The sequence below is a fragment of the Lipophrys pholis genome (assembly GCF_963383615.2).
Source record: "Lipophrys pholis genome assembly, chromosome: 4".
Classification (NCBI taxonomy): domain Eukaryota; kingdom Metazoa; phylum Chordata; class Actinopteri; order Blenniiformes; family Blenniidae; genus Lipophrys; species Lipophrys pholis.
In genome coordinates this window covers 29,285,440-29,304,222 of record NC_137637.1, presented here as the reverse complement: position 1 = coordinate 29,304,222, position 18,783 = coordinate 29,285,440, and the positions used below count along the sequence as shown (strand labels likewise).

At 40.9% G+C, this 18,783-nt stretch overlaps 1 protein-coding gene across 1 annotated transcript in view; it reads left to right on the top strand.

The window, feature by feature from the left end:
- LOC308108412 (plexin-A2-like) overlaps window positions 1-18,783 on the top strand; it is a gene marked incomplete at its 5' end in the record, with an annotated part of 69,554 nt that overhangs the window by 8,978 nt on the left and 41,793 nt on the right. The window contains one exon of the mRNA XM_080461298.1: window positions 10,723-10,857. Within this exon, the coding sequence (XP_080317424.1) occupies window positions 10,723-10,857 (135 nt within the window). The remainder of the gene's footprint in view (window positions 1-10,722; window positions 10,858-18,783) is intronic.

Here is an 18,783-nt window from a genome sequence, read left to right as displayed (position 1 = left end):
TTAGACAGTTAAGAAAAATCAAGACAAAATGCCCTAACGGTGTTTTTTTTTTTTTTATCTGATTAACAGCCCAAATGGTGAAGGAAAATCAATTAATCAGACATGAAAGAGAAAAGCCTCAAATCCTCACTTTTGAAAATAAAAGACTTTAAACTGATTATCAAAACGGTGTCTCTGTCAATCAACTCTTACTGTTTAATCTCTTTAACTCCAAGCTACAGAACTGGACATGCTTCTCAGATTGTGTGTTTGGTAAACATTAAAATACTTTTGGAACATGCTGAGGAAATCAAAAGCACAAATGAAAAAATTAAAACCTCAGAATTAAGCTTGGAACTCATTGAACTGCTCCTTTATTTTGAGACGTACAAGCAAACAAAATGTTCACTAATCATGCTTCGAAACTAAACACGGCCAACTGTGTGTAAAAACAGCTTAAACCTTTTCTGGTGATTTCTTTCCTCTATCACAATAAGATGCTTTACAGCCACAGACATAGTTTGACCCCTTTCATGTAGTTGATTCAGCTCAGTGTCCGTCATGTTTCACTCCAAGTGTGCACTGTAAAGATTTATTATAATCAAGTTCTTATAAGGCTCAAGCTTGGACTCAAATGAATTGACTGGGTAGGACCGCGGGCTCTGTGCACTGCAGTCGTACAGCATGCAGCTGATTGAGGAAATGTGTGAGAGGACTGTTGTGACATTAGCCTGCGGGTCTCAGTCTTATGAGGAGCAATCTGTCTGACGCACAACACACACACACAAACACACACACACACTCACACACACACACACAGGGCCAGACTCGGGGCACAGATAGCATCGCTGCAGCTCTTTCATTTGATGAGCCATCGGGGGAAAAAGACAAGATAGCCTGACAGTGAAAGAAAAAGAGAGAGAGAGAGAAGAAAAACAACAGGCTGTGCGAGACAAAGAAGAATGGCCAAGGGAAAGAGAGAAACGACAGATATTGAGGAAGAAAGAGAGATATTAAGTGAGCGAAAGAAAGGCAGACAGATGTGGGATGAGGAGGGGGAGAGAAAGACTGACCGAAAACGATGTTTTGGGTTTGTTTCGGAAAGTGAGCAGTGAGTTTGGGTGAGCAGAGGGAGAGGAATCCGTCGTTACTGCTGGTAAGTGCAGAGTGTCTAAAGGCCAGACTTTGTCATTACACTGACAGAACATGCAGCCCTGATTTCAGACTCCCGGGAGCCTCAGAGGAGCAGAGGGTCACCTCTCCAATCCTTTTCCATCACCCCTAAATGGACAGGCTCAGTGGAAATGGGGCATGACAATAAATGCTATCAGCAGATCACTCCAGCGCCAGGGCCACTGCAAAGGTCAAGCCTGCCGCAAAAAGGGTGGAACAAGGTGAAAGGTCAGAGGGATAACCAACAGTGTCACTATCCGGGCTCAGCGCAGCATATGGATCCGCCCATCAATTCCTCTCGATTAGACTACTCCTGTTCCACACATAACAGGACATTTCTGTCATCATCTGCCACAGCTTTGTTGCCTTAGGTGCATGGATTTAGCCGAGTAGTATGACCCTGAGGGTAACTCTGCGCTGAATACAAAAGGGGCTCCTACACTGTACGCGACACGCGCTAATGAGGTGAATCTGGGTAAAAGTCATTATCTTACTGATCCTTATTAAAATGTATTCCAGTCTCAAGGCAGGAGGTGCAGATACATGCAACTTTCAACGGCATGGTTACCACTTAGCGAAGTGCTGAGAGGACCCAGCGAAGACAGATTAGCATTTCTGTTGGTGCCGTCGCATCAAGGTTTAAACAATTTATTGCAACCGTGATGCACAATTGGGTTCGGTGATGCGGCTCTGCCTATGCGATGCTCTGGGAAAAAAGTCTCACTGAGCTTCACAAACATTGTCCCTGAACTTAGAAACCCACTGGCAGAGTCTGAGAAACACACCATGTACTTTCTCTGGTCTACACACAGCTTTTTCATGTCTGTTTAAATGAACACTCAGAGCCCCTCACAACTCCCATAAAGGCAGCGTCTCATACACGAAAGTGAGTGAAATGTGTGAAAACCACATACAAATCTCAAGATGGAGTGAAAGAACAAGCTGTTTTTTGTCATGTCTCTTCTTGTTGTTGTATTTAACCATTACTTTCAGTCTTTCAACTAAAGCAAGTTGAAAGACTGAAAAAGAATCATGATGCAATAACTGTGGTACAGGTACCTTCGGAGGCATTCACTGTATAAATGTGACTTTTCTTCACCTATTTTTGTACTGAGATGGAATAAAATTGAACTGTATACAGCCGATGTGAGTATAGCTCTCAGTTTGAAGAATTTGAAGAAAAAGTGAGTGAGAACAAAGCTTCTAACTAAAATCAGCAAAGCCTTGTATCAGCAAACTGAAATGTATTTTCTACGTCTTAGAAGAGGGAACCAAGTGAGCAACAAAGATGCAATGCTCAGCATTAAACTGCATTCATACTTAATGCAATGGCTTAATGACAGCCCAGTGGTTGATACCTGCAGTGTAGGTTTTGATCTATAATTTAACATGGGATTTCACCTATAGACAGCAGAATCCTAACAGCACATGGAGGTAGCGCATGTGACCGGGCGGTATCAGCCATGTGCCTTTTATCCTCCACCTTGCCATATGCAGCAGTCGTGGGAAGGCTAATTTGGTCTCATCAATGAATCGGGCAGAGAGGATACAGCTCAATAAATGCAGTAAATTACTTCGCCGTTTCTTCAAGTTGCTTGGTGTTGTCTTTATTGTATACAGCCTCCATCAGTGTCATAAACAGAACAGAGCAGGAAGCTTACACCATTTGCCGTTCTTGGTGTCCATTTGCCGTATGTTTGTCATCCAGGCTTTGGGTTATGTGTGCAGGATCTATTGCATAGTAGTCCACACATTTTGCAAAACTGTATGTTGACTGGTAAGCATACAACAACAAAACAATGAGACATTACAGTAAATCCCGTTTTGATTATTATAATTTTTTTTTCCTGTAAAGAAATGTCATTGTTGCTGAAATGTGCAATACAACTATAGCTGCCTTGCCTTTGGTACTGTAGCCTGGAAAGTAAGCAAGCGGCAAGCGTGCTGTAGAGTGACATTATACCCTTGCTTACCCTGTGGCAGCTTCAAACACACAACAGGTGTTGAGTGGAATTGATTTTCTAAGGAAATGTTTCTGCAGAGCACAGTAATGCTCAGATGGACTGCCACAGCATACAGAGTGGAATTGGATGCTCCACTGACTTAGTGGGCACATTAAAAAGATTGTGCAGCTCAGTACCACGATGTTCCTCATTTCTTGTAATTTTTTTGTGTGTAACTACATTTGAGGCGCTCAGTGATGTCATAGCTGCTGCAGAGGGGTTGCAGTAACATGTTATGATTAACCCTTAATTGTGAGCCAGTAGACTGCCCAGGAAGACAGAGGACCACAGATCTAATCCCCGCAGCTGCCTCAAGATTGTTCTTGTGAAAGCCTGTGATGCCTTTATTTAGCCAACTGAAGAAAATTAAGGGCCAATTGAAATCTCTGGACGATATGGTAATTTAAAGGGGGTAAAGCATTAAATGAAATTAAAATGGACCAGCACACTATCAGTGGAAATATTTCTCTAAAAATGGTTGAAAATGTTAAGCTTGAGGCAAATAAAACCTTAGTCAAACACTCACGTGCAAATAGTGGACTCATTATGGCTCATTGAGCGAGGTGACCGAGTGGGGAAATTTCTCAGTGCAAATCACTTGAACTTCTCAAAGTCACAGTTTGTGATGGGGGGCCAGAAAAAGAAGCTTTGGTGATTGGAATCATTAGAACCGGTTTCTGTGGAAGGGAGGACACGGGCAGAAAAGGTAAAAGGTGTGCTTGAGGCTAAACTGAAAGGATTTTCATAACTGCATGAAGGAGGCCGGACCGGAGGTTAAGGTCTTCAAAGAGGATTGCCAGTCGATGTCTTGGCATCGCTGAAATCGTAAATGGTATTAAGAGAAGCAATTTTGTGATAACACAGAAAAGGTGTCTATCTCACTGCTCTGTCCTGACCGAGTTTCATTGGGCAGCACCACCTCATTATTCTCTACTTTAACTTGCTTTGTCCTCTCTTCCTTCTCTGGCTCATCTTTCTTCTTCTTGGTCACACAAATGGAAACAAACTAGAGAACTATGACTGTAGTGTGGTCAGGAAAATGAAGACCATACGGCCGCCATGAATTGTTCCACTGTCTCCCTCCCACTGCTTTTGTTGGTGGGCCATGGGAACTGGACAAACAATGAGAATGATATGAAGGATGAGGGATGTGTGGAGGAGGACAGGAAACGCGGAACAGGAAACCGTGTCCTCAAGGAGAGAGAAAAGACGTGAACATGCATAGACAGAGAGGAGACTGTGGCTGAGTTGCAGAAATTGTGGTATGAAGACCTGGATGCTTGCCATGCAGCTGAAGGTTATGGAAAACTGAGAATTTGGCTGCTGCAACTGGAAGACTTAACTATATCCACTAAAACACACATGCACAAGCTTAAATGACATGATGTCTCTTCCGAACAAGTTGATAATCACCTGTAGGTGAGCATTTCCCAAAATCCAATGTATCCACTGGCTGTGATCAATATGTCCCTCTTTGTGGCTGCATTCGACATAATGGCTGAATGATTAGTCATGTCCTGTAATACACATGTGCACCTCTGTGATGCTCGTTGTTTTCATTAGCCGCTGCGGCTCAGCTTTTGTAATGAGCCCGGGCTCTTTAGCATTCACACAGCCGGGATGGATATATGGGCTAATCAATGTGCACTCTCCTGGGCTGTCAACCGCAATCGGACCATATGCACGGCCACTCAACCCTAAAGGTGGACAGTTGTCTGGCCCTTATGTCACTACATGCCCCCTGTCACAACACTGAGTCAAGCCTGGGAGCATCCAATATAAATTCTCTGCCAAAATCCCTCTTAGTACAGTTTGTTTATATCTCTATTAGATGTGGTCTTTTATGCATATATTCATTCTGTCTCCCTTTTCACTGGAGTGATAAAAGATTTATGTGTGTCTTTCTGCCATAAAGTAATTCTAATGACTTTTGAGTGAAAAATTGAGTGAAGCTGAAATGAAATGTCCGCATTGAGGAAAACCGATCAACGATTCTCCGAAAAGGCTGACGAAAAGGCTGAACAACATTGTGCTGTAAACAAATACACCAAGCTTGTCATGTCTAGTTCAAAATATGAGAGACAGACGGGTCTTGGGGGACAGATGAAACCTTGTCAGGGCGGCAGATTGAGAATGATTGGTCGAACAGATTGCTCCTTGCCTCCTGGGTCATCATCCATATGTTTAGGTTAAATTGGGCACAGACCGGCTGGACCAATATTGCTCCGGTCTTTCTCAAGTTCGGATAGCCACGACCACATAAACACAGCAATCATCTTTAACCTCAACCAGGTTTTCCACCAAAACAGCAAAAACGGGGGTTTAGGTACATTTACTTGTATACTCCTGCTGGCATCATCGCTTGAAATCAATCCCATGTGTAAATACTCATGGGAGAGACATTCGGGTGAGTGTTTTGCTATACAAGGCCTGGCAGATTTACAACAGAGCCAACCAGGCTCGAGCCAAGTGACATCTTAGAAGGCATTTTCTGTTTTCTTTGGCTCTCACAGGACAAGAGTGGAGCCTAGTATTTAAGATGCACGAGGAAAGAGACGCTGTTTTCTTTTGGACTCCATGGGCTCAGGTTGCGTATCTGCTTGTGGAGTCCAAACTAAGATGTTTTGTCCCCCACCAGCACAGGTTCTGGAAATGGAATTTCAGCAACAGGAAGGATATTGCCGCTATCAGCTTACATATTATTCATAGTTTAAAAATATATATCCCTGTCAGCTGTGAGAAGCTGTGAAAAGAAAATGAAATAAAAGGTGCATCAAGGTCATATGAACATGTGGTGTTAAGTGCAGTTCCTTTGTTACATGGCATGGGCCACACAGGAAGATTCATGGAGGAGGTTTTACGTCGGTTTGGGGGAAATAAGCTTCCTCTTGGTAAAAAGCCCCAGTAAGCAACAATGGTATTTATCTTACTGTACCATGAAGGCCGCTGGACTTGCATGAAGTATCCCAGAACAATGACACACAGAGATACCAAGCACAACAAAGGGACCTTCTTTCAATAACCCACTGGGGGATTATTGATTCCATCAGTATTGACCTAGAACTCCCAGACTTGTCAAAACATGAAGCAAGACCGCTTGTAGTTGTGATACAAATACATTTGGACCTTCATCCATTGCTTGGTTACTTTAATACTATCTCACGTGTTCTGGAAAGACCATATGTTCCACTGCAGAAGGAGGTCTGGGCTCCCTTTGTGAGGGTGCCAAAGATCACAGGGAGAAAGGTTTCGTCTGTCCTGAGATTGTCAAAATTAGATTTGCACACATGTTAGACGGATAATAAGGCACCTTCTAAAATATAGAGTAGGCATTGGTCAATGCTTTCATTTTAAAAGTGTCTGCTTTTTGATATTCATGAGGGTGTGCATGCCTATCAGTATTTGGCTTCACTATATTATTTAAGGTTACAGAACATCAAGGGGGGAAAAAAGCGCCTGAGAATCACTGTTTTACTGAATACAACAAAAATCTAAGTACAACCTAAAAAAATTCAAAGTGAATAAAAATCTCTGACATTATAGCTGTATGCACTATAAAAATACAAACTCAGAATGTCAATCCCTTGAGAGAGAAGGAGCATAAGTAGCAATGTTTTCAGACTAAAATGATCTATTTTATGGAAGCATCAGGAAAGGCACCGTCAACCGATTCAGATATATGGAAAGTAGCACACCTTGGGAGAATGTATCTCATAGCAGCTCAGTGAAACGAATGGTCAAGCAGTGGGAGTGATGCAATGTAAAGATGTTTTCTTAAAATTGTATAGTTTTAAACCCTTTGAATTGACATTGAAAGAAATCTTCCTTACTTTCCCACATATTGGTGACGTAAATTGCCAAGCATGGCTTGTTAGATAATTGCTGAGTGAGTTTCTGGTAAGCAACTGTCTGAAACTGTGTGGTAATCAACTAGAACAATATAAAATTATGAAGATCATAAAATCAAGTAACTGCAGACTGAATGCTCGGTGTGTGATTTGTGTTTGCTGGCATGCTTGTGTGTGTTTGTGCAGTATTTAGCATGTATGTGCGTGTCGGTACCTTTTGTGTGTCACTTCAGCACGCAGGCTCATTATAAAACCAATTAAACCCGCCTTACTCTCATTATGAAGCTGTGGGGCTTAAGGAAAGATTGAGGACCTGTTGTACTCCCAGAGGGCTCCTGCCTGGTCAACCCTGCTTTAAATGATAAAACCACTTTTAAATCCGCTGAAATCAAACACCACACATCGGTCACCATGGGTCAGCATGTGTCTGAGCTCAACCCGATATCCCATGCCCTTGGTTAGAAGCAAGTCATGCCCAACTAAAATCACACACAGCTCCATATCCGTCCTCTGAAGGATCTTCTTTTAAAGCATTCTGTCATAACAGAAATACTTACATCCTCTGTTTTCTATTTGTGCTACTTATTAAAAAAAAAGAAAAGAAAGAAGAGTGTGGGAAAAATAACACAAACTGGCTCTATAACTGTGTGGGATTATGGCACAGGAGAGAAGGAATGGGATAAGGAACTAGGAGTAGGAGGGTTAAGAGAAGACAAGGCAGGAGAAGGAAAACAGACAATGAAAGTGAAAGCAGCTCAGTTCTGAGATGAATCCATCTTTGAAATAACTATTTAAAGGATGAGATGGTGTCACGATAATGACAATCTGACAGGTGAGACAGACAGCGGCCTCTTGTGATCGGGGATCAAACGACCATCCCTTGTCACTATTGTCCTTGTTACTTTGCTGTTATTGCATGAGGATGATGATGTCAGTGTTGCCTCAACACCCCCCCATGCATAACCTCCCACCCACATAAACCGACACATACAGACTTCGGCACATATTCCCTCCCTCTTTTCCTTATTCCTGGATGGCAGAGCTGACAGTTGGAGAGGCACAGCTGGCTGAAAGGTGGACGCATGATTGATTGATGAAGTTTTGGTGCCCAGGGGATCCAATCATGTAATCAGTGTGTATTGATTGACTGTCCCCATTGAGAGACTGCCGAGGCTCTGCCTCTGTGTGCATGAGAGAGCTAGACCTGGCACGCATTCAAAATCTTCTGCAGTCAAATTTGATTTGGTTGGTGAGGTCGCGTCGGTCCGCGTGTTGGGATGCATGTGGGGAAGACGGGCATAAGCTCACTGCAGACGTTTCAAAGCTCTCTCATAATTCCCTGCGCCAAATCTTCATTATCTTGCATTTATTTTAATTATTTGACTGAGAAATTAAATTCAGCTTTACTGTAATTGCATCACATCGTTAATGATCCGATCTCCCCTGAATATAAATAGTGCTTCAACTTGGGTTTGCATATCTAATGAGGATATTTCTTTCAAAAATCATGTTTCTTTTTTTTTTCATTTTAGGCTTTGCTCTTTTGTTTCTCATCTCTGACTTGCATTTCATATGTCACATCATCCTCCCTGTATGATGCAAGTCACTTCACACCTCCACCAACAATAAAAGATGGGTTTTGTAAGTGCAAACCAAGATGTTTGTGTGATATAAAAAATATGGTCTACATTATAAACAGAGGATTTTTTTTTTTGTTTGTTTATTTGTTTTAGCTGGGATTGGCTTGTAACATATTTTGTATAGAAGATACAGCATATATTATATAAAGGCATTTCAAAGTGAACATTGCAAAATTACAAGGCTGCCTTACAAGGTTTTCCACACTACTTGTAAATAGAAACATGCTTATTTGTCTGCATTACTGAAACAGCACGAGTTGCTTTTAGGCAGAGGCGAGTCAAAACCAATTCACTGGTGGGCATCTGTTTTCAATGCCTGCATTTAATGAGCCCCAAAAGATTTCAAGCTTGAAAGTCACTCCAAAGTCAAATTAAGGCTGAGCTTGCCGAACACGTTTAAAAACACAGCTGCGTCACTGCCTTGTCACCTCAGGGGTGAATGTGGGTCAGTGTCGCAGGCCACTACTTGAATCCGCTGGTAGGCTATCAGCTTATCTATCTTTTCAGTCTTCTTTTTTCTGTTCTTAGTGTCATCACTCGCCGCAAAACTACCGTTTCTCAGAGGCACAGTGATAAAAACACTCGCACAGAACTTGCACACAGACTGCAGCAAAGAAGCCTCGTGCTACCTTCTCTGCAATTACCCACACTGTTTATTTTGTAAGCTTTTGGTCACATGAGAGATATTCCCAGAGAAACTGTTGAATGAAAACCAAACTATAACTAAAGAGAAAGGAAGGCAGGCGGAAATAATCCTCATCATGAGCTTTGTTGGAATTTTAATTTATGTTTTACGCTTTTAGCTTAGGGACATGAAACTATTTTCAGCTATCAATAAACATTTTATGTGCGTGTTTATCTTGAAGCAGTTTTCAAGAATGAGGGATTGAAGCAAGTTATTGATGCATATATATGTTAAAGTGATGCAGGTTTATGCCAGATAGGATTGATATGATAAGACATAAGATATGATAAGTTTAAATAAGACAATCCACAGTACTAGAGATCTCATACTATGAACCCATGAAGCCACTTGGATGAGGGGACACACGTCTGTACAAATGAGATTATACAGAGACAGAACTGATGATGAAAAAGTAATATTTGACCTTAATTACAAAAGTACACTTAAGTCATTTAAAATAGTCGCTTCAATGTTAGTTTTCTCACTCTGCTTCATGTGTATTGGTGTGCAGTGGTTAATGTTCTCCTACTAAAGTTTGGGCTTGGTGGGTCTTTCTGTGTGGAGTTTGCACATTCTCCCTTTGAGTGCCTCGGATTTCTCTAGTTAAACCAGCCAAAAGCATACGTTTTGTCAATAATTGCCCGTAAAATTGCCGGTAGATGTGGTTGTGAGGGTGTGGCTTCTGTCTCTCCGTTCGCATTGTGATGGACTGGCGACCTGTCCAAGGTGTATTTCGCTTTTGCCCGTTGTTAGCTGAGCTCACCTCCAGCCCCACATGACCCTGAATGGGGCTTTTTAGAAAATGGATGGTTGTTTTCATATCTAAACCATTTAGTTTTTGTGATTTACATCTAAATTAATGTGTTCATTTACAAAATATTCAGTCATGCCCTTCACGAGATAAGCATTCTCTCATTTAATAACCAAACCTTGTCAGGAATTACTGTGAAGGAGGATTTCTTTACTCCTGATTATCCTTTATAAAACAAGTCTGATTGCCAACACAGTACAAAATGTGAATGGCTTTGACATTTTGGGCTTTTCTTTGTGGGTCTGAAGAAATACTTTGACAGGTTTTGCTTTGCAAAGGACTGAAATAATGAGAAATGTAATGCTTGCCTGCAGTCCTGCAGGAGAGATTTTCATGAAGTTCGATATCCATCTTTAAAAAAACAAGATAGAAAAATGAGGTTCATGAACCTAACGAAAACGCTGCTTTTCTATCTTCTTTTTATTTTCTACTCGGGGAGGAAAAGGATGTGCACGGAGAAAACCAAAATGATTTACAGTCGAGGGACAGATGTCACTCTGCAAATGTACAGTAGCCACTCGCTGTGACCTGAAGAGTGACATTCAGCGTCTCTGCAATTCTGTGTTTGTCCGCGTCTTTGCAGATCAGGGCGGACGGTCCTCTGGAGGGAGGAGTGCTGTACGAGACAGTGACTGTGATGAAGGATAGCAGCCCCATCCTCCGGGACATGGCCTTCTCTCTGGACAGGAACGCTCTCTATGTCATGTCTGACAATCAGGTGAGGAAACGCCCTGATTTCGGTGCCGCTGTCAGGAGAAGCCCTAAGCGGCATCGGCAACCAACGTAGCAAACGATGAGCCTGTCTTTCAGATGGAAGCCTGCAGGCTCAAGCCCCAATGACACGGAACGCTCAGCATGCCGACATAGCCTTGAGCAACATACGACATGTGTATGAGGGCAAATTTCTAGTTTTCTTGACATAAAAATGTACACATAGCCATATCTTGGGGTCATTAGAGACAGATTTGCACCAAATCTTTGTCCTAAGGGATTTGTTTGGATGCTTGGAATAAGGCTTTAATATGCAGAGATGCTAGCATTCCGTTATCATTCAATTAGTACATACAGTTTAGGAATCATTTTAAATCGAAAACATTATTTCATTATAAATAATAAATGAATGGTATTAAGCTGGAAGCGTACCAGATGATAATGACTTATCCCCCAAAAATCCAATGTGGCAATTTTGTAACGTTCACAAACAGTGTGTCTCCAGAAGGGATTGTTAAATATGTAGGCTGTGTGTAAAGGGGATGGACCACTGTTCTAATTACTTATCCATGCGAATCGACTTACAGTGCATGCATCTTTTGTACGCAGAGCACACCCGCACACAGACATAGACAGACACACAGACATAGACACACACACACACACACACACACACACACACACACACACACACACACACACACACACACACACACACACACACACACACACACACACACACACACACACACACACACACACACACACACAGACACACACACACACACACACACACACACACACACACACACACACAAACACACACACACACACATCCCATAGAAACCCATCGGCAGCTTTTTTTCTGTGTGGCTGTATCCCCCGTCGTCTGCTCTGCACTTGGCCCGGCATCACAGATGTGAGCAGTTGTTGTTGTTGTTGGACGATATTCTCTGCACTCATTGGAGATAAGAGTGAACAGTGGTAATCACTTTCAACTCCCATCAAGTGATTATTTTGGCTCGGCGGCATGCCACTGTGAAATGGGATTAGGTTTCAGTGCGGCCCAAAAAAAAAAAGGCCCTATCACTGCTCTCAGTTGTCTTCTGACTGCTGGAATGTATTGAGCTGGAGTCACAGGACACAGAGGCAAAGGGCACTGCCACAACTGCAGTTGTGTCAGTTATTTTGGATAGACTCGAACTCTTTAACAAAAAATGTCTGAAAATCCTTAAAAGCTTCAAGTTTAAGACAGAAAAGGATATCAAATAAGGAAACAAAGGAGAATAGAAAGAGCATTGTGCTGGGTTCTGTCTTTTAAACAAATCAAGGCAGCTCTTCCTACTGTGTGATAGACCGAAAGAGACAGGACATCACTTATTGATGAGCTCTGGTCTTTCAAGGAGAGACTCATGCTTCCTTCAAGGAGATAGCCAGCTGCTCTCTTTACTACGCTTTTGGTGACGCATAATAACGGAGCAAAAACCAAACCCAGCTTTGCTGGGCATTTTCTCTCAATATTAGAACAGCTTTGACTTTGTAGCTCTGAGGAGCCTGGAGCGGAGTAAAGCCATCCTCTTTCTGTCTCCTTCACTATCTTTGCTCAGATTTCCCTTCAGACTCTTCCCTGCAGCCCGGGTGAGGAATCCCCCGGGGAGGGGGCTTTGCTCACAGATTTCCCACATTTCCAGTAGATCCCAGAGATGAGAGATGTTCAGATTCCTGGGAGTCAAACAATACAGGAATGATGTGGAATGAGGAGCGAAGCACAGACAGATTTGGCTGAGATCAGCCGACCCATGTGGAATAACAATGAGCCCCTCTGTCTCCCGCCGAGTGAAACATGCAGGGTTAGCATGATGATGAAGACTGAGGAAGAAAAAAAAAAAAAAAAGACACAGAGTGTGTGTGTGTGTGTGTGTGTGTGTGTGTGTGTGTGTGTATGTGTGTGAATCATCTGTGTGTTAATGTGTGTGTCTACGTCCTTACCAAAACGCCAATTGGGAACCATTATTGATATGAGGGGAAAAAAAAAATATCTTCACAGCAGTTAATCTTTTTTCTCAGTGTGCGCCTTTAGTTTGATCATTTCTAAGAATAGAAATGCTCTGAATCCAAACACACAACAACCTCACTGAATGTCACTCCTCAGTCTGTGAAGTGATGGCTAAGGCTTTAAACCTGAGAGAAGAGGGGGACTGCTGCAGGGTTTTTCCAGGGCAATCTCTCAAAGTGCCACTCTGTAAAATGTAAAAGCGTTGTTTGAAATCCCACCCATCCTCGCCTTTGTTTCCCCTTACACTGCCTGCCTGTCTGTCTGCGTTTCCTCCTTCATTTGTATGGGCGCGCATCGTCCAACACTGGTTTCCAGACTGTTTTATCTGACATACCCTTACTGATCTCTTCAACGTGATCAAGAAACCCATTTACCAACTCTATATGTCAACGCCAAATGGCTTTTAAACGTTCAACACTTTCAGTAACACAGTGAAATCACAACTTTGTAAATCTAGAGATTGAATTGTGGAAGTTTCAAACGTAATTTGATCAGGTTTCCAGTTGGTGTTGTCAAGTTTGCGTTTGTACTACGACCGTTTGAACCTGGAGAATCAGAAGCTGGGCATTAGAACCCTTTGTCAATATATTGTGTTTAGTGTTTATTTAGTCTACAAAAAAGCGCAATAAGGATAAGGAGGATGGGCTGTTGACTCGGGTGTAAGAATGATTTATTATTTATATATATTTATAATATAGTGTTTGTTGGTAAATACGTACATAAATAACTCCATGGGGTATGAATGACTGATGGTTAAGGTGGGAGTAAATGAGCTTTGCTTCTTCTTACTCCTTTTCGGAAATGTTGGGTCATTATTTATTTACTTTCTCATTTGTTACTTATTTTTTGCTTGCTTTGCTTGTTATGTTTGTTTGTGTTTGTGTTCTTGTTATATTTATTTTTGGTTTTGGTTTTGTTGTTGTTCCCACATGCCCAAAATTAACTTTTGGAATCGAATAAGAAAATACAATAGCCTTATATTTATCTATATATAATCCTATTCCAAATCAGTAAATTTAACAGTTATATTGCCCTCCATTAGAATACACTGTCATTTTTTGACAGTAGGTCCTATTCTTATTTTTTATTTTCATTTGAAATATTCTACCAATATTACAATATTGTTTAATGCATTAGGATTTATCTGTTCCTTACATTAATATGCACACCGGTTTTTAATATTGCATTAAAAATAAAGAAAATAAAGAAATGTACACGAACCCCCACCAACCAAAAGTATTTCATTTCCAGAAGTTACACACAAAGGCTGCTGTGCTGAATGTATTCTGAAAAAGCAATTAGAAAGTTACTGGAAATGTGCCAAATTAAAAATCAGCCTATATATCAGATCTAAGATGCGAGTTTCATCTACATTTTGGAATAGATAAAGTGCACTCAATTGAAAATGCAATCCCGAAATTGACTCCTCTCATTCCAGACAACTTTATCGATTCCAGGAAGAACAATTCATTTACAGCTTACTCAGTCTGAGTGAGGTAGGTCTGTGTGAAAGCAAATGAACACATACACGGGTCAACAACAGGGAGGGACACATTTAGAATAAATAAAACAAATATAGATTGATAGACAGATAGATATAGATTACAGTTTCTAATGCCGACAACAGAGGGAAAGACAGACTTAGTGGCAGCAGTTTGTTCGGCTACATTATATGAGGACATTATAATGCCAGCCTGAGGGCACTGCAGTGAATTCAGTGGACAAAACCTGGTCAGATTGGTTGATAATTCCTTTTGCTTTCTGGGCCACCTGCTTCCCAAAGGGAGTACGAGACTCTTTGTTAGATTGTGATTATCTTGGCACAAACTACTATTTGGGCAATTTTTGTCCTTCACAGACCTATTAAACTAGCAAATAAAAGAGACAGATGACTTTCAATGATGATAAAAAAGAAATTCATGAAGGAGTATATCAGACAAAAAAGATCTATGGTGTCACAAGAAGACAATTCCTCTCTGCAACACAACATTCTCAACGTTTGCATCAACACTGAATGGGAATGTAAATAGTACACACCTGGACAATTTAAAAATCCTTACGTTCCTCTTAAAACAGGCGGTATTAGTACGAATTCTTATGTTTACACATGCCTGACTTTATCTGGGATTTAGTGACTTCAAAGGTTTTTATGGGCATGACATTTATCTCAGTTGTAACATTAACTTTATTTAGGTAACACGCTCACAAATAAAGTTTATGAAGTGCTTTGGAAAAAACAACAACAAAAAAGGTAACAAGAATGTGTTTTGAGGCATTTTCAAACAGAGATTTGTACAGTGTGCACACACAAAACAAAACTGGTTTTACAATAACTAACAATAAGTGTTAAGCAAATCTACATATCTGAGTCTTGCAAAAATCGGGAGAAAAATGCACAAAATGCTGGATATGACCTGAAATGGCCCTGGTGTGAAACGTGGATTTTCCAAAGCAGAGCGAGGATATAGGATGACAGCAGCGCAAAGGTCTAAAAGCCTGTATGCTCATCTGACAGCATTCGTAAAGTTCCACTAAATCCGGATGAAAGTGTTAGAGTGATCGCACACTGGTAAGATGATAAGGTGGCGCATTAGTGTAAGGGCATCCCAGATGTTGTGAAAAGATAAAGAATTTGTAATTCCCACAGCTGGAATAGTGGACGTGATCGTCACCCGGCCCTGTAGTGGTGTAAAGCTGGAAAAGCATTAAAGAGGCAGTCGGACTATCATTGTGCCTTCAGGGGAAACTGAGGAGTTTTTTTTTTAGGTTATTTTTCTTTTATTTGCTTGAAATGATCAGTTTATCCAGTAGAAATGATCTCTGCGAAAAACAAGGCAAACAAAAGCTTGATGAGAATTACTAAATACTCCCGTCTGGTCATGAATGATTTATGAGGTAACTGCAGTACATTGAAACAAAACAGAATGAAGATACACTTATGTATGCTACTGTTACTTGAAAGCCTTTTGTAAATATCACCATTTCAGGATCACTTCACCAGACCAAAACGTTTAGCTTTGTCGAGGTTTTCCCCCCCAAAAAATTAATTACTACACTCTTATTACAAGTTATATTAAAAGCTGAATAAAGACAGTTCTGATCTCAAGACAATAATTCAGAGGAGCACGGCAGGAGCTTAAATCACTGTGTCTACTGGCCTCCTCCTTTGTTAATGAGATCACAGAGTGTAAATGTTGCCTTTCCAGGTATTCAACTGTGATCTTTGTTGTTTTAAAATGTCAACATCTCGCCCTCCCTTCGGCAAGCTCTCAACGCTATACTACCTCCAGACATGCTGAAGGATTTGTCTCATTCTTCTGAGCTGTGTTCATTAAAAGGTCACAATATACGTGGAATTGTTAAATTGAAAAAAAAAAAAAAAAAAATGTAGATTTTCTTTTCTTCTTTCAATTTACTTACTTAGAGTCATGGGACAGCCACGCGGATGTGTTGCGTCAACATCACACTGAATCAAATTGAGCATTTTTTGTCTCAATACGTTTTTCAAGACAGGATTTCATTGATCCAGATATTTAAGATCATAGTTTTTAATGTTGTGTTTTTTTTTTGTTTTTTTTAATCTTCCAAAGTAAGATAAAAGTGTGGCTCACTGGTGGTGTAGAGATTAAGATGCATGTTGCATAGCAGCGCTGGTGTGATTGCGGCCAGCAGGCGTTGATACAAGTTGTATAATTATCCCCTTTGACTGTATCTTGACTGCTCTTCAACGATGGGTAAATGTAAAAAGAACAGTAGTATACAGTAGTCTGATACATGTGTGAGCAGAGCAACATATTAAAATAAACATGAATATCACAGAGAGAGCGCGACTGATGCTAATCCATTTGCATTTCAACACAGAGTGCACATAAAACCAAAAGACGTGTCTTTTGATCTTATTTGGATTCAGCTCACTAAGCCCCCGCTCAGGTCAGCTCCACTAAACAAATCAACCCTGATGCACAGTGCAAGCTTCACATTTGATTCTTCTCGAGGTTGCAGAAAGTGGAAGATCCATAGCTCTCTCCTTGCAAAGGTCAAGCTGCCTAACGGCCTCAGACCAACTTTGTTAGTTTAGATGAGCTCCGGTCTACAACAATTCATGGATTATTCCTGCTGCGTCAGATATGGACTAAGAGCCCTCAGCCCCTCCTTGCTTCAAAATCATTTTGTTAATGGAATGCACCGAATGGGCTCTGAACTGCTGCAAAAAGAGAGAAAGTTATTTCGTGGGGAGCGGCAGATAATCCATTTTGCCAACACAGACCTGAGAGAGCACCCACTTATGCTATCAAGAGCACCGGAGACACTCTAATCCATAATCCACTCTTCATTTGTGATTGCTTACATCAGGAAATTGCTTGCATCATATGTCCAGACCCAGAATAATAACCAAGTATAAAATAGCCGGACTCAGGCTGGGGCTCTAACTGGTTTAGTATTCTGGGGCGGCGACTCTCACAGCAGCTAATGTAGAACTTATGCTTTGCCAGACATTCGTGGGCTGAAGTGGAAGCAGAGGGGGAGTGTGGGGGTTGTCAGTCTGTTGGAGTGTCCTAATGCTCATGCTGGAAAATCCAGAAATTACATTTTAGTGGAGTACAATATCCTTCATCAAGATGAGTCACACAAGAATGTTGCTGCAAAATAGTTTTTCCTATTGTTGTGGTATCATTTGATCTGCTCTCTGACATCTGAGAGAAAAGAAAGCCCACAGTTCCTCATGCGGCCACAACCACAACATTACATGTTGGCATTTTTTGTCAAGGTGGTTTTCCTTTGGGATATCCTCGTAATGACGCTTCCATATATATGAAATAGAAAATAGAAAAATGATGAAATGGACTTTCCTCCATCCCCATCATAAGTGCTCTTTATTTCATCATAATGTCTTAGCTGCATGCCTTCATTGACCTTATTTCCTCTATCCATGACAGCCATTTTTAATTTGTCACAAGAGTTTGAGACTCGTCTGCACAGAACTTGAATTTATAAGCAAGTCAAACAACTGTGGCGAGGCCAAACGGAGCGAGAGTGAAGCTTAAGTTATGGTTTAATCGCTCTCTTTCAACATCTTCTTTGTTCATAACTGCTGGATTGTTACTCCAAAAGTGGCATATAACACATTACTTATTGAAATAGAAAATAACTTAAATATTTGGAGAGTGCACAACGAAAATAGAAAATCTGGTATTGGAGAGTGCACAACGAAAATAGAAAATCTGGTACGAAGCATCTTTTCTTTAAGATTAATGTTTTTTTGGACATGGTCCGTGAAAAATAAACAAATAATCAAAATTAAACTATTCATTGTCAAAAGCAATGCTTGTCACACTTATTAGATCAAATGTGCGTGACAGTAACAACTCTCAGATGTGCGATCTGCTAAATTATTCTATATTGTTAAACCTTCTATATGCCCTCAGATCAAATCCTCCTTCTTATGAAGAAAATGTCCATAAGAGTCTAAATTAATGATCTTTTTTTAAGCATTAGGCTGCTACTAATAAAAAGTAAAGCCGCAGACGAAGCAGCCCAAAGCACCAATCAGAGATATACCATATATCCAGAAGCTTTAAATTGACCTTGCTCTTTTTTTTGATAAACAAATAATGTCCATTTAGCCACTGCTCAACAGATGGGGGAGTGAAGAAAGGTTAAAGCAATAATTGCCTCACAGTGTATTCTCAATGCATACGAAAAGCAAAGTTAATCCACGAGATTTCAAATGAGCTCAAGTCATTGTCGCTCATATAATTGTATCGCTGACTAACGTAATGTGATTTTAAGATTTTAGAGTGGACAGGTCAAAACACAAAGAGGCAGTCTCACAGTAACCAAATAACCTGTCGTGCAAATTTCTGGATTGCAGGAGGA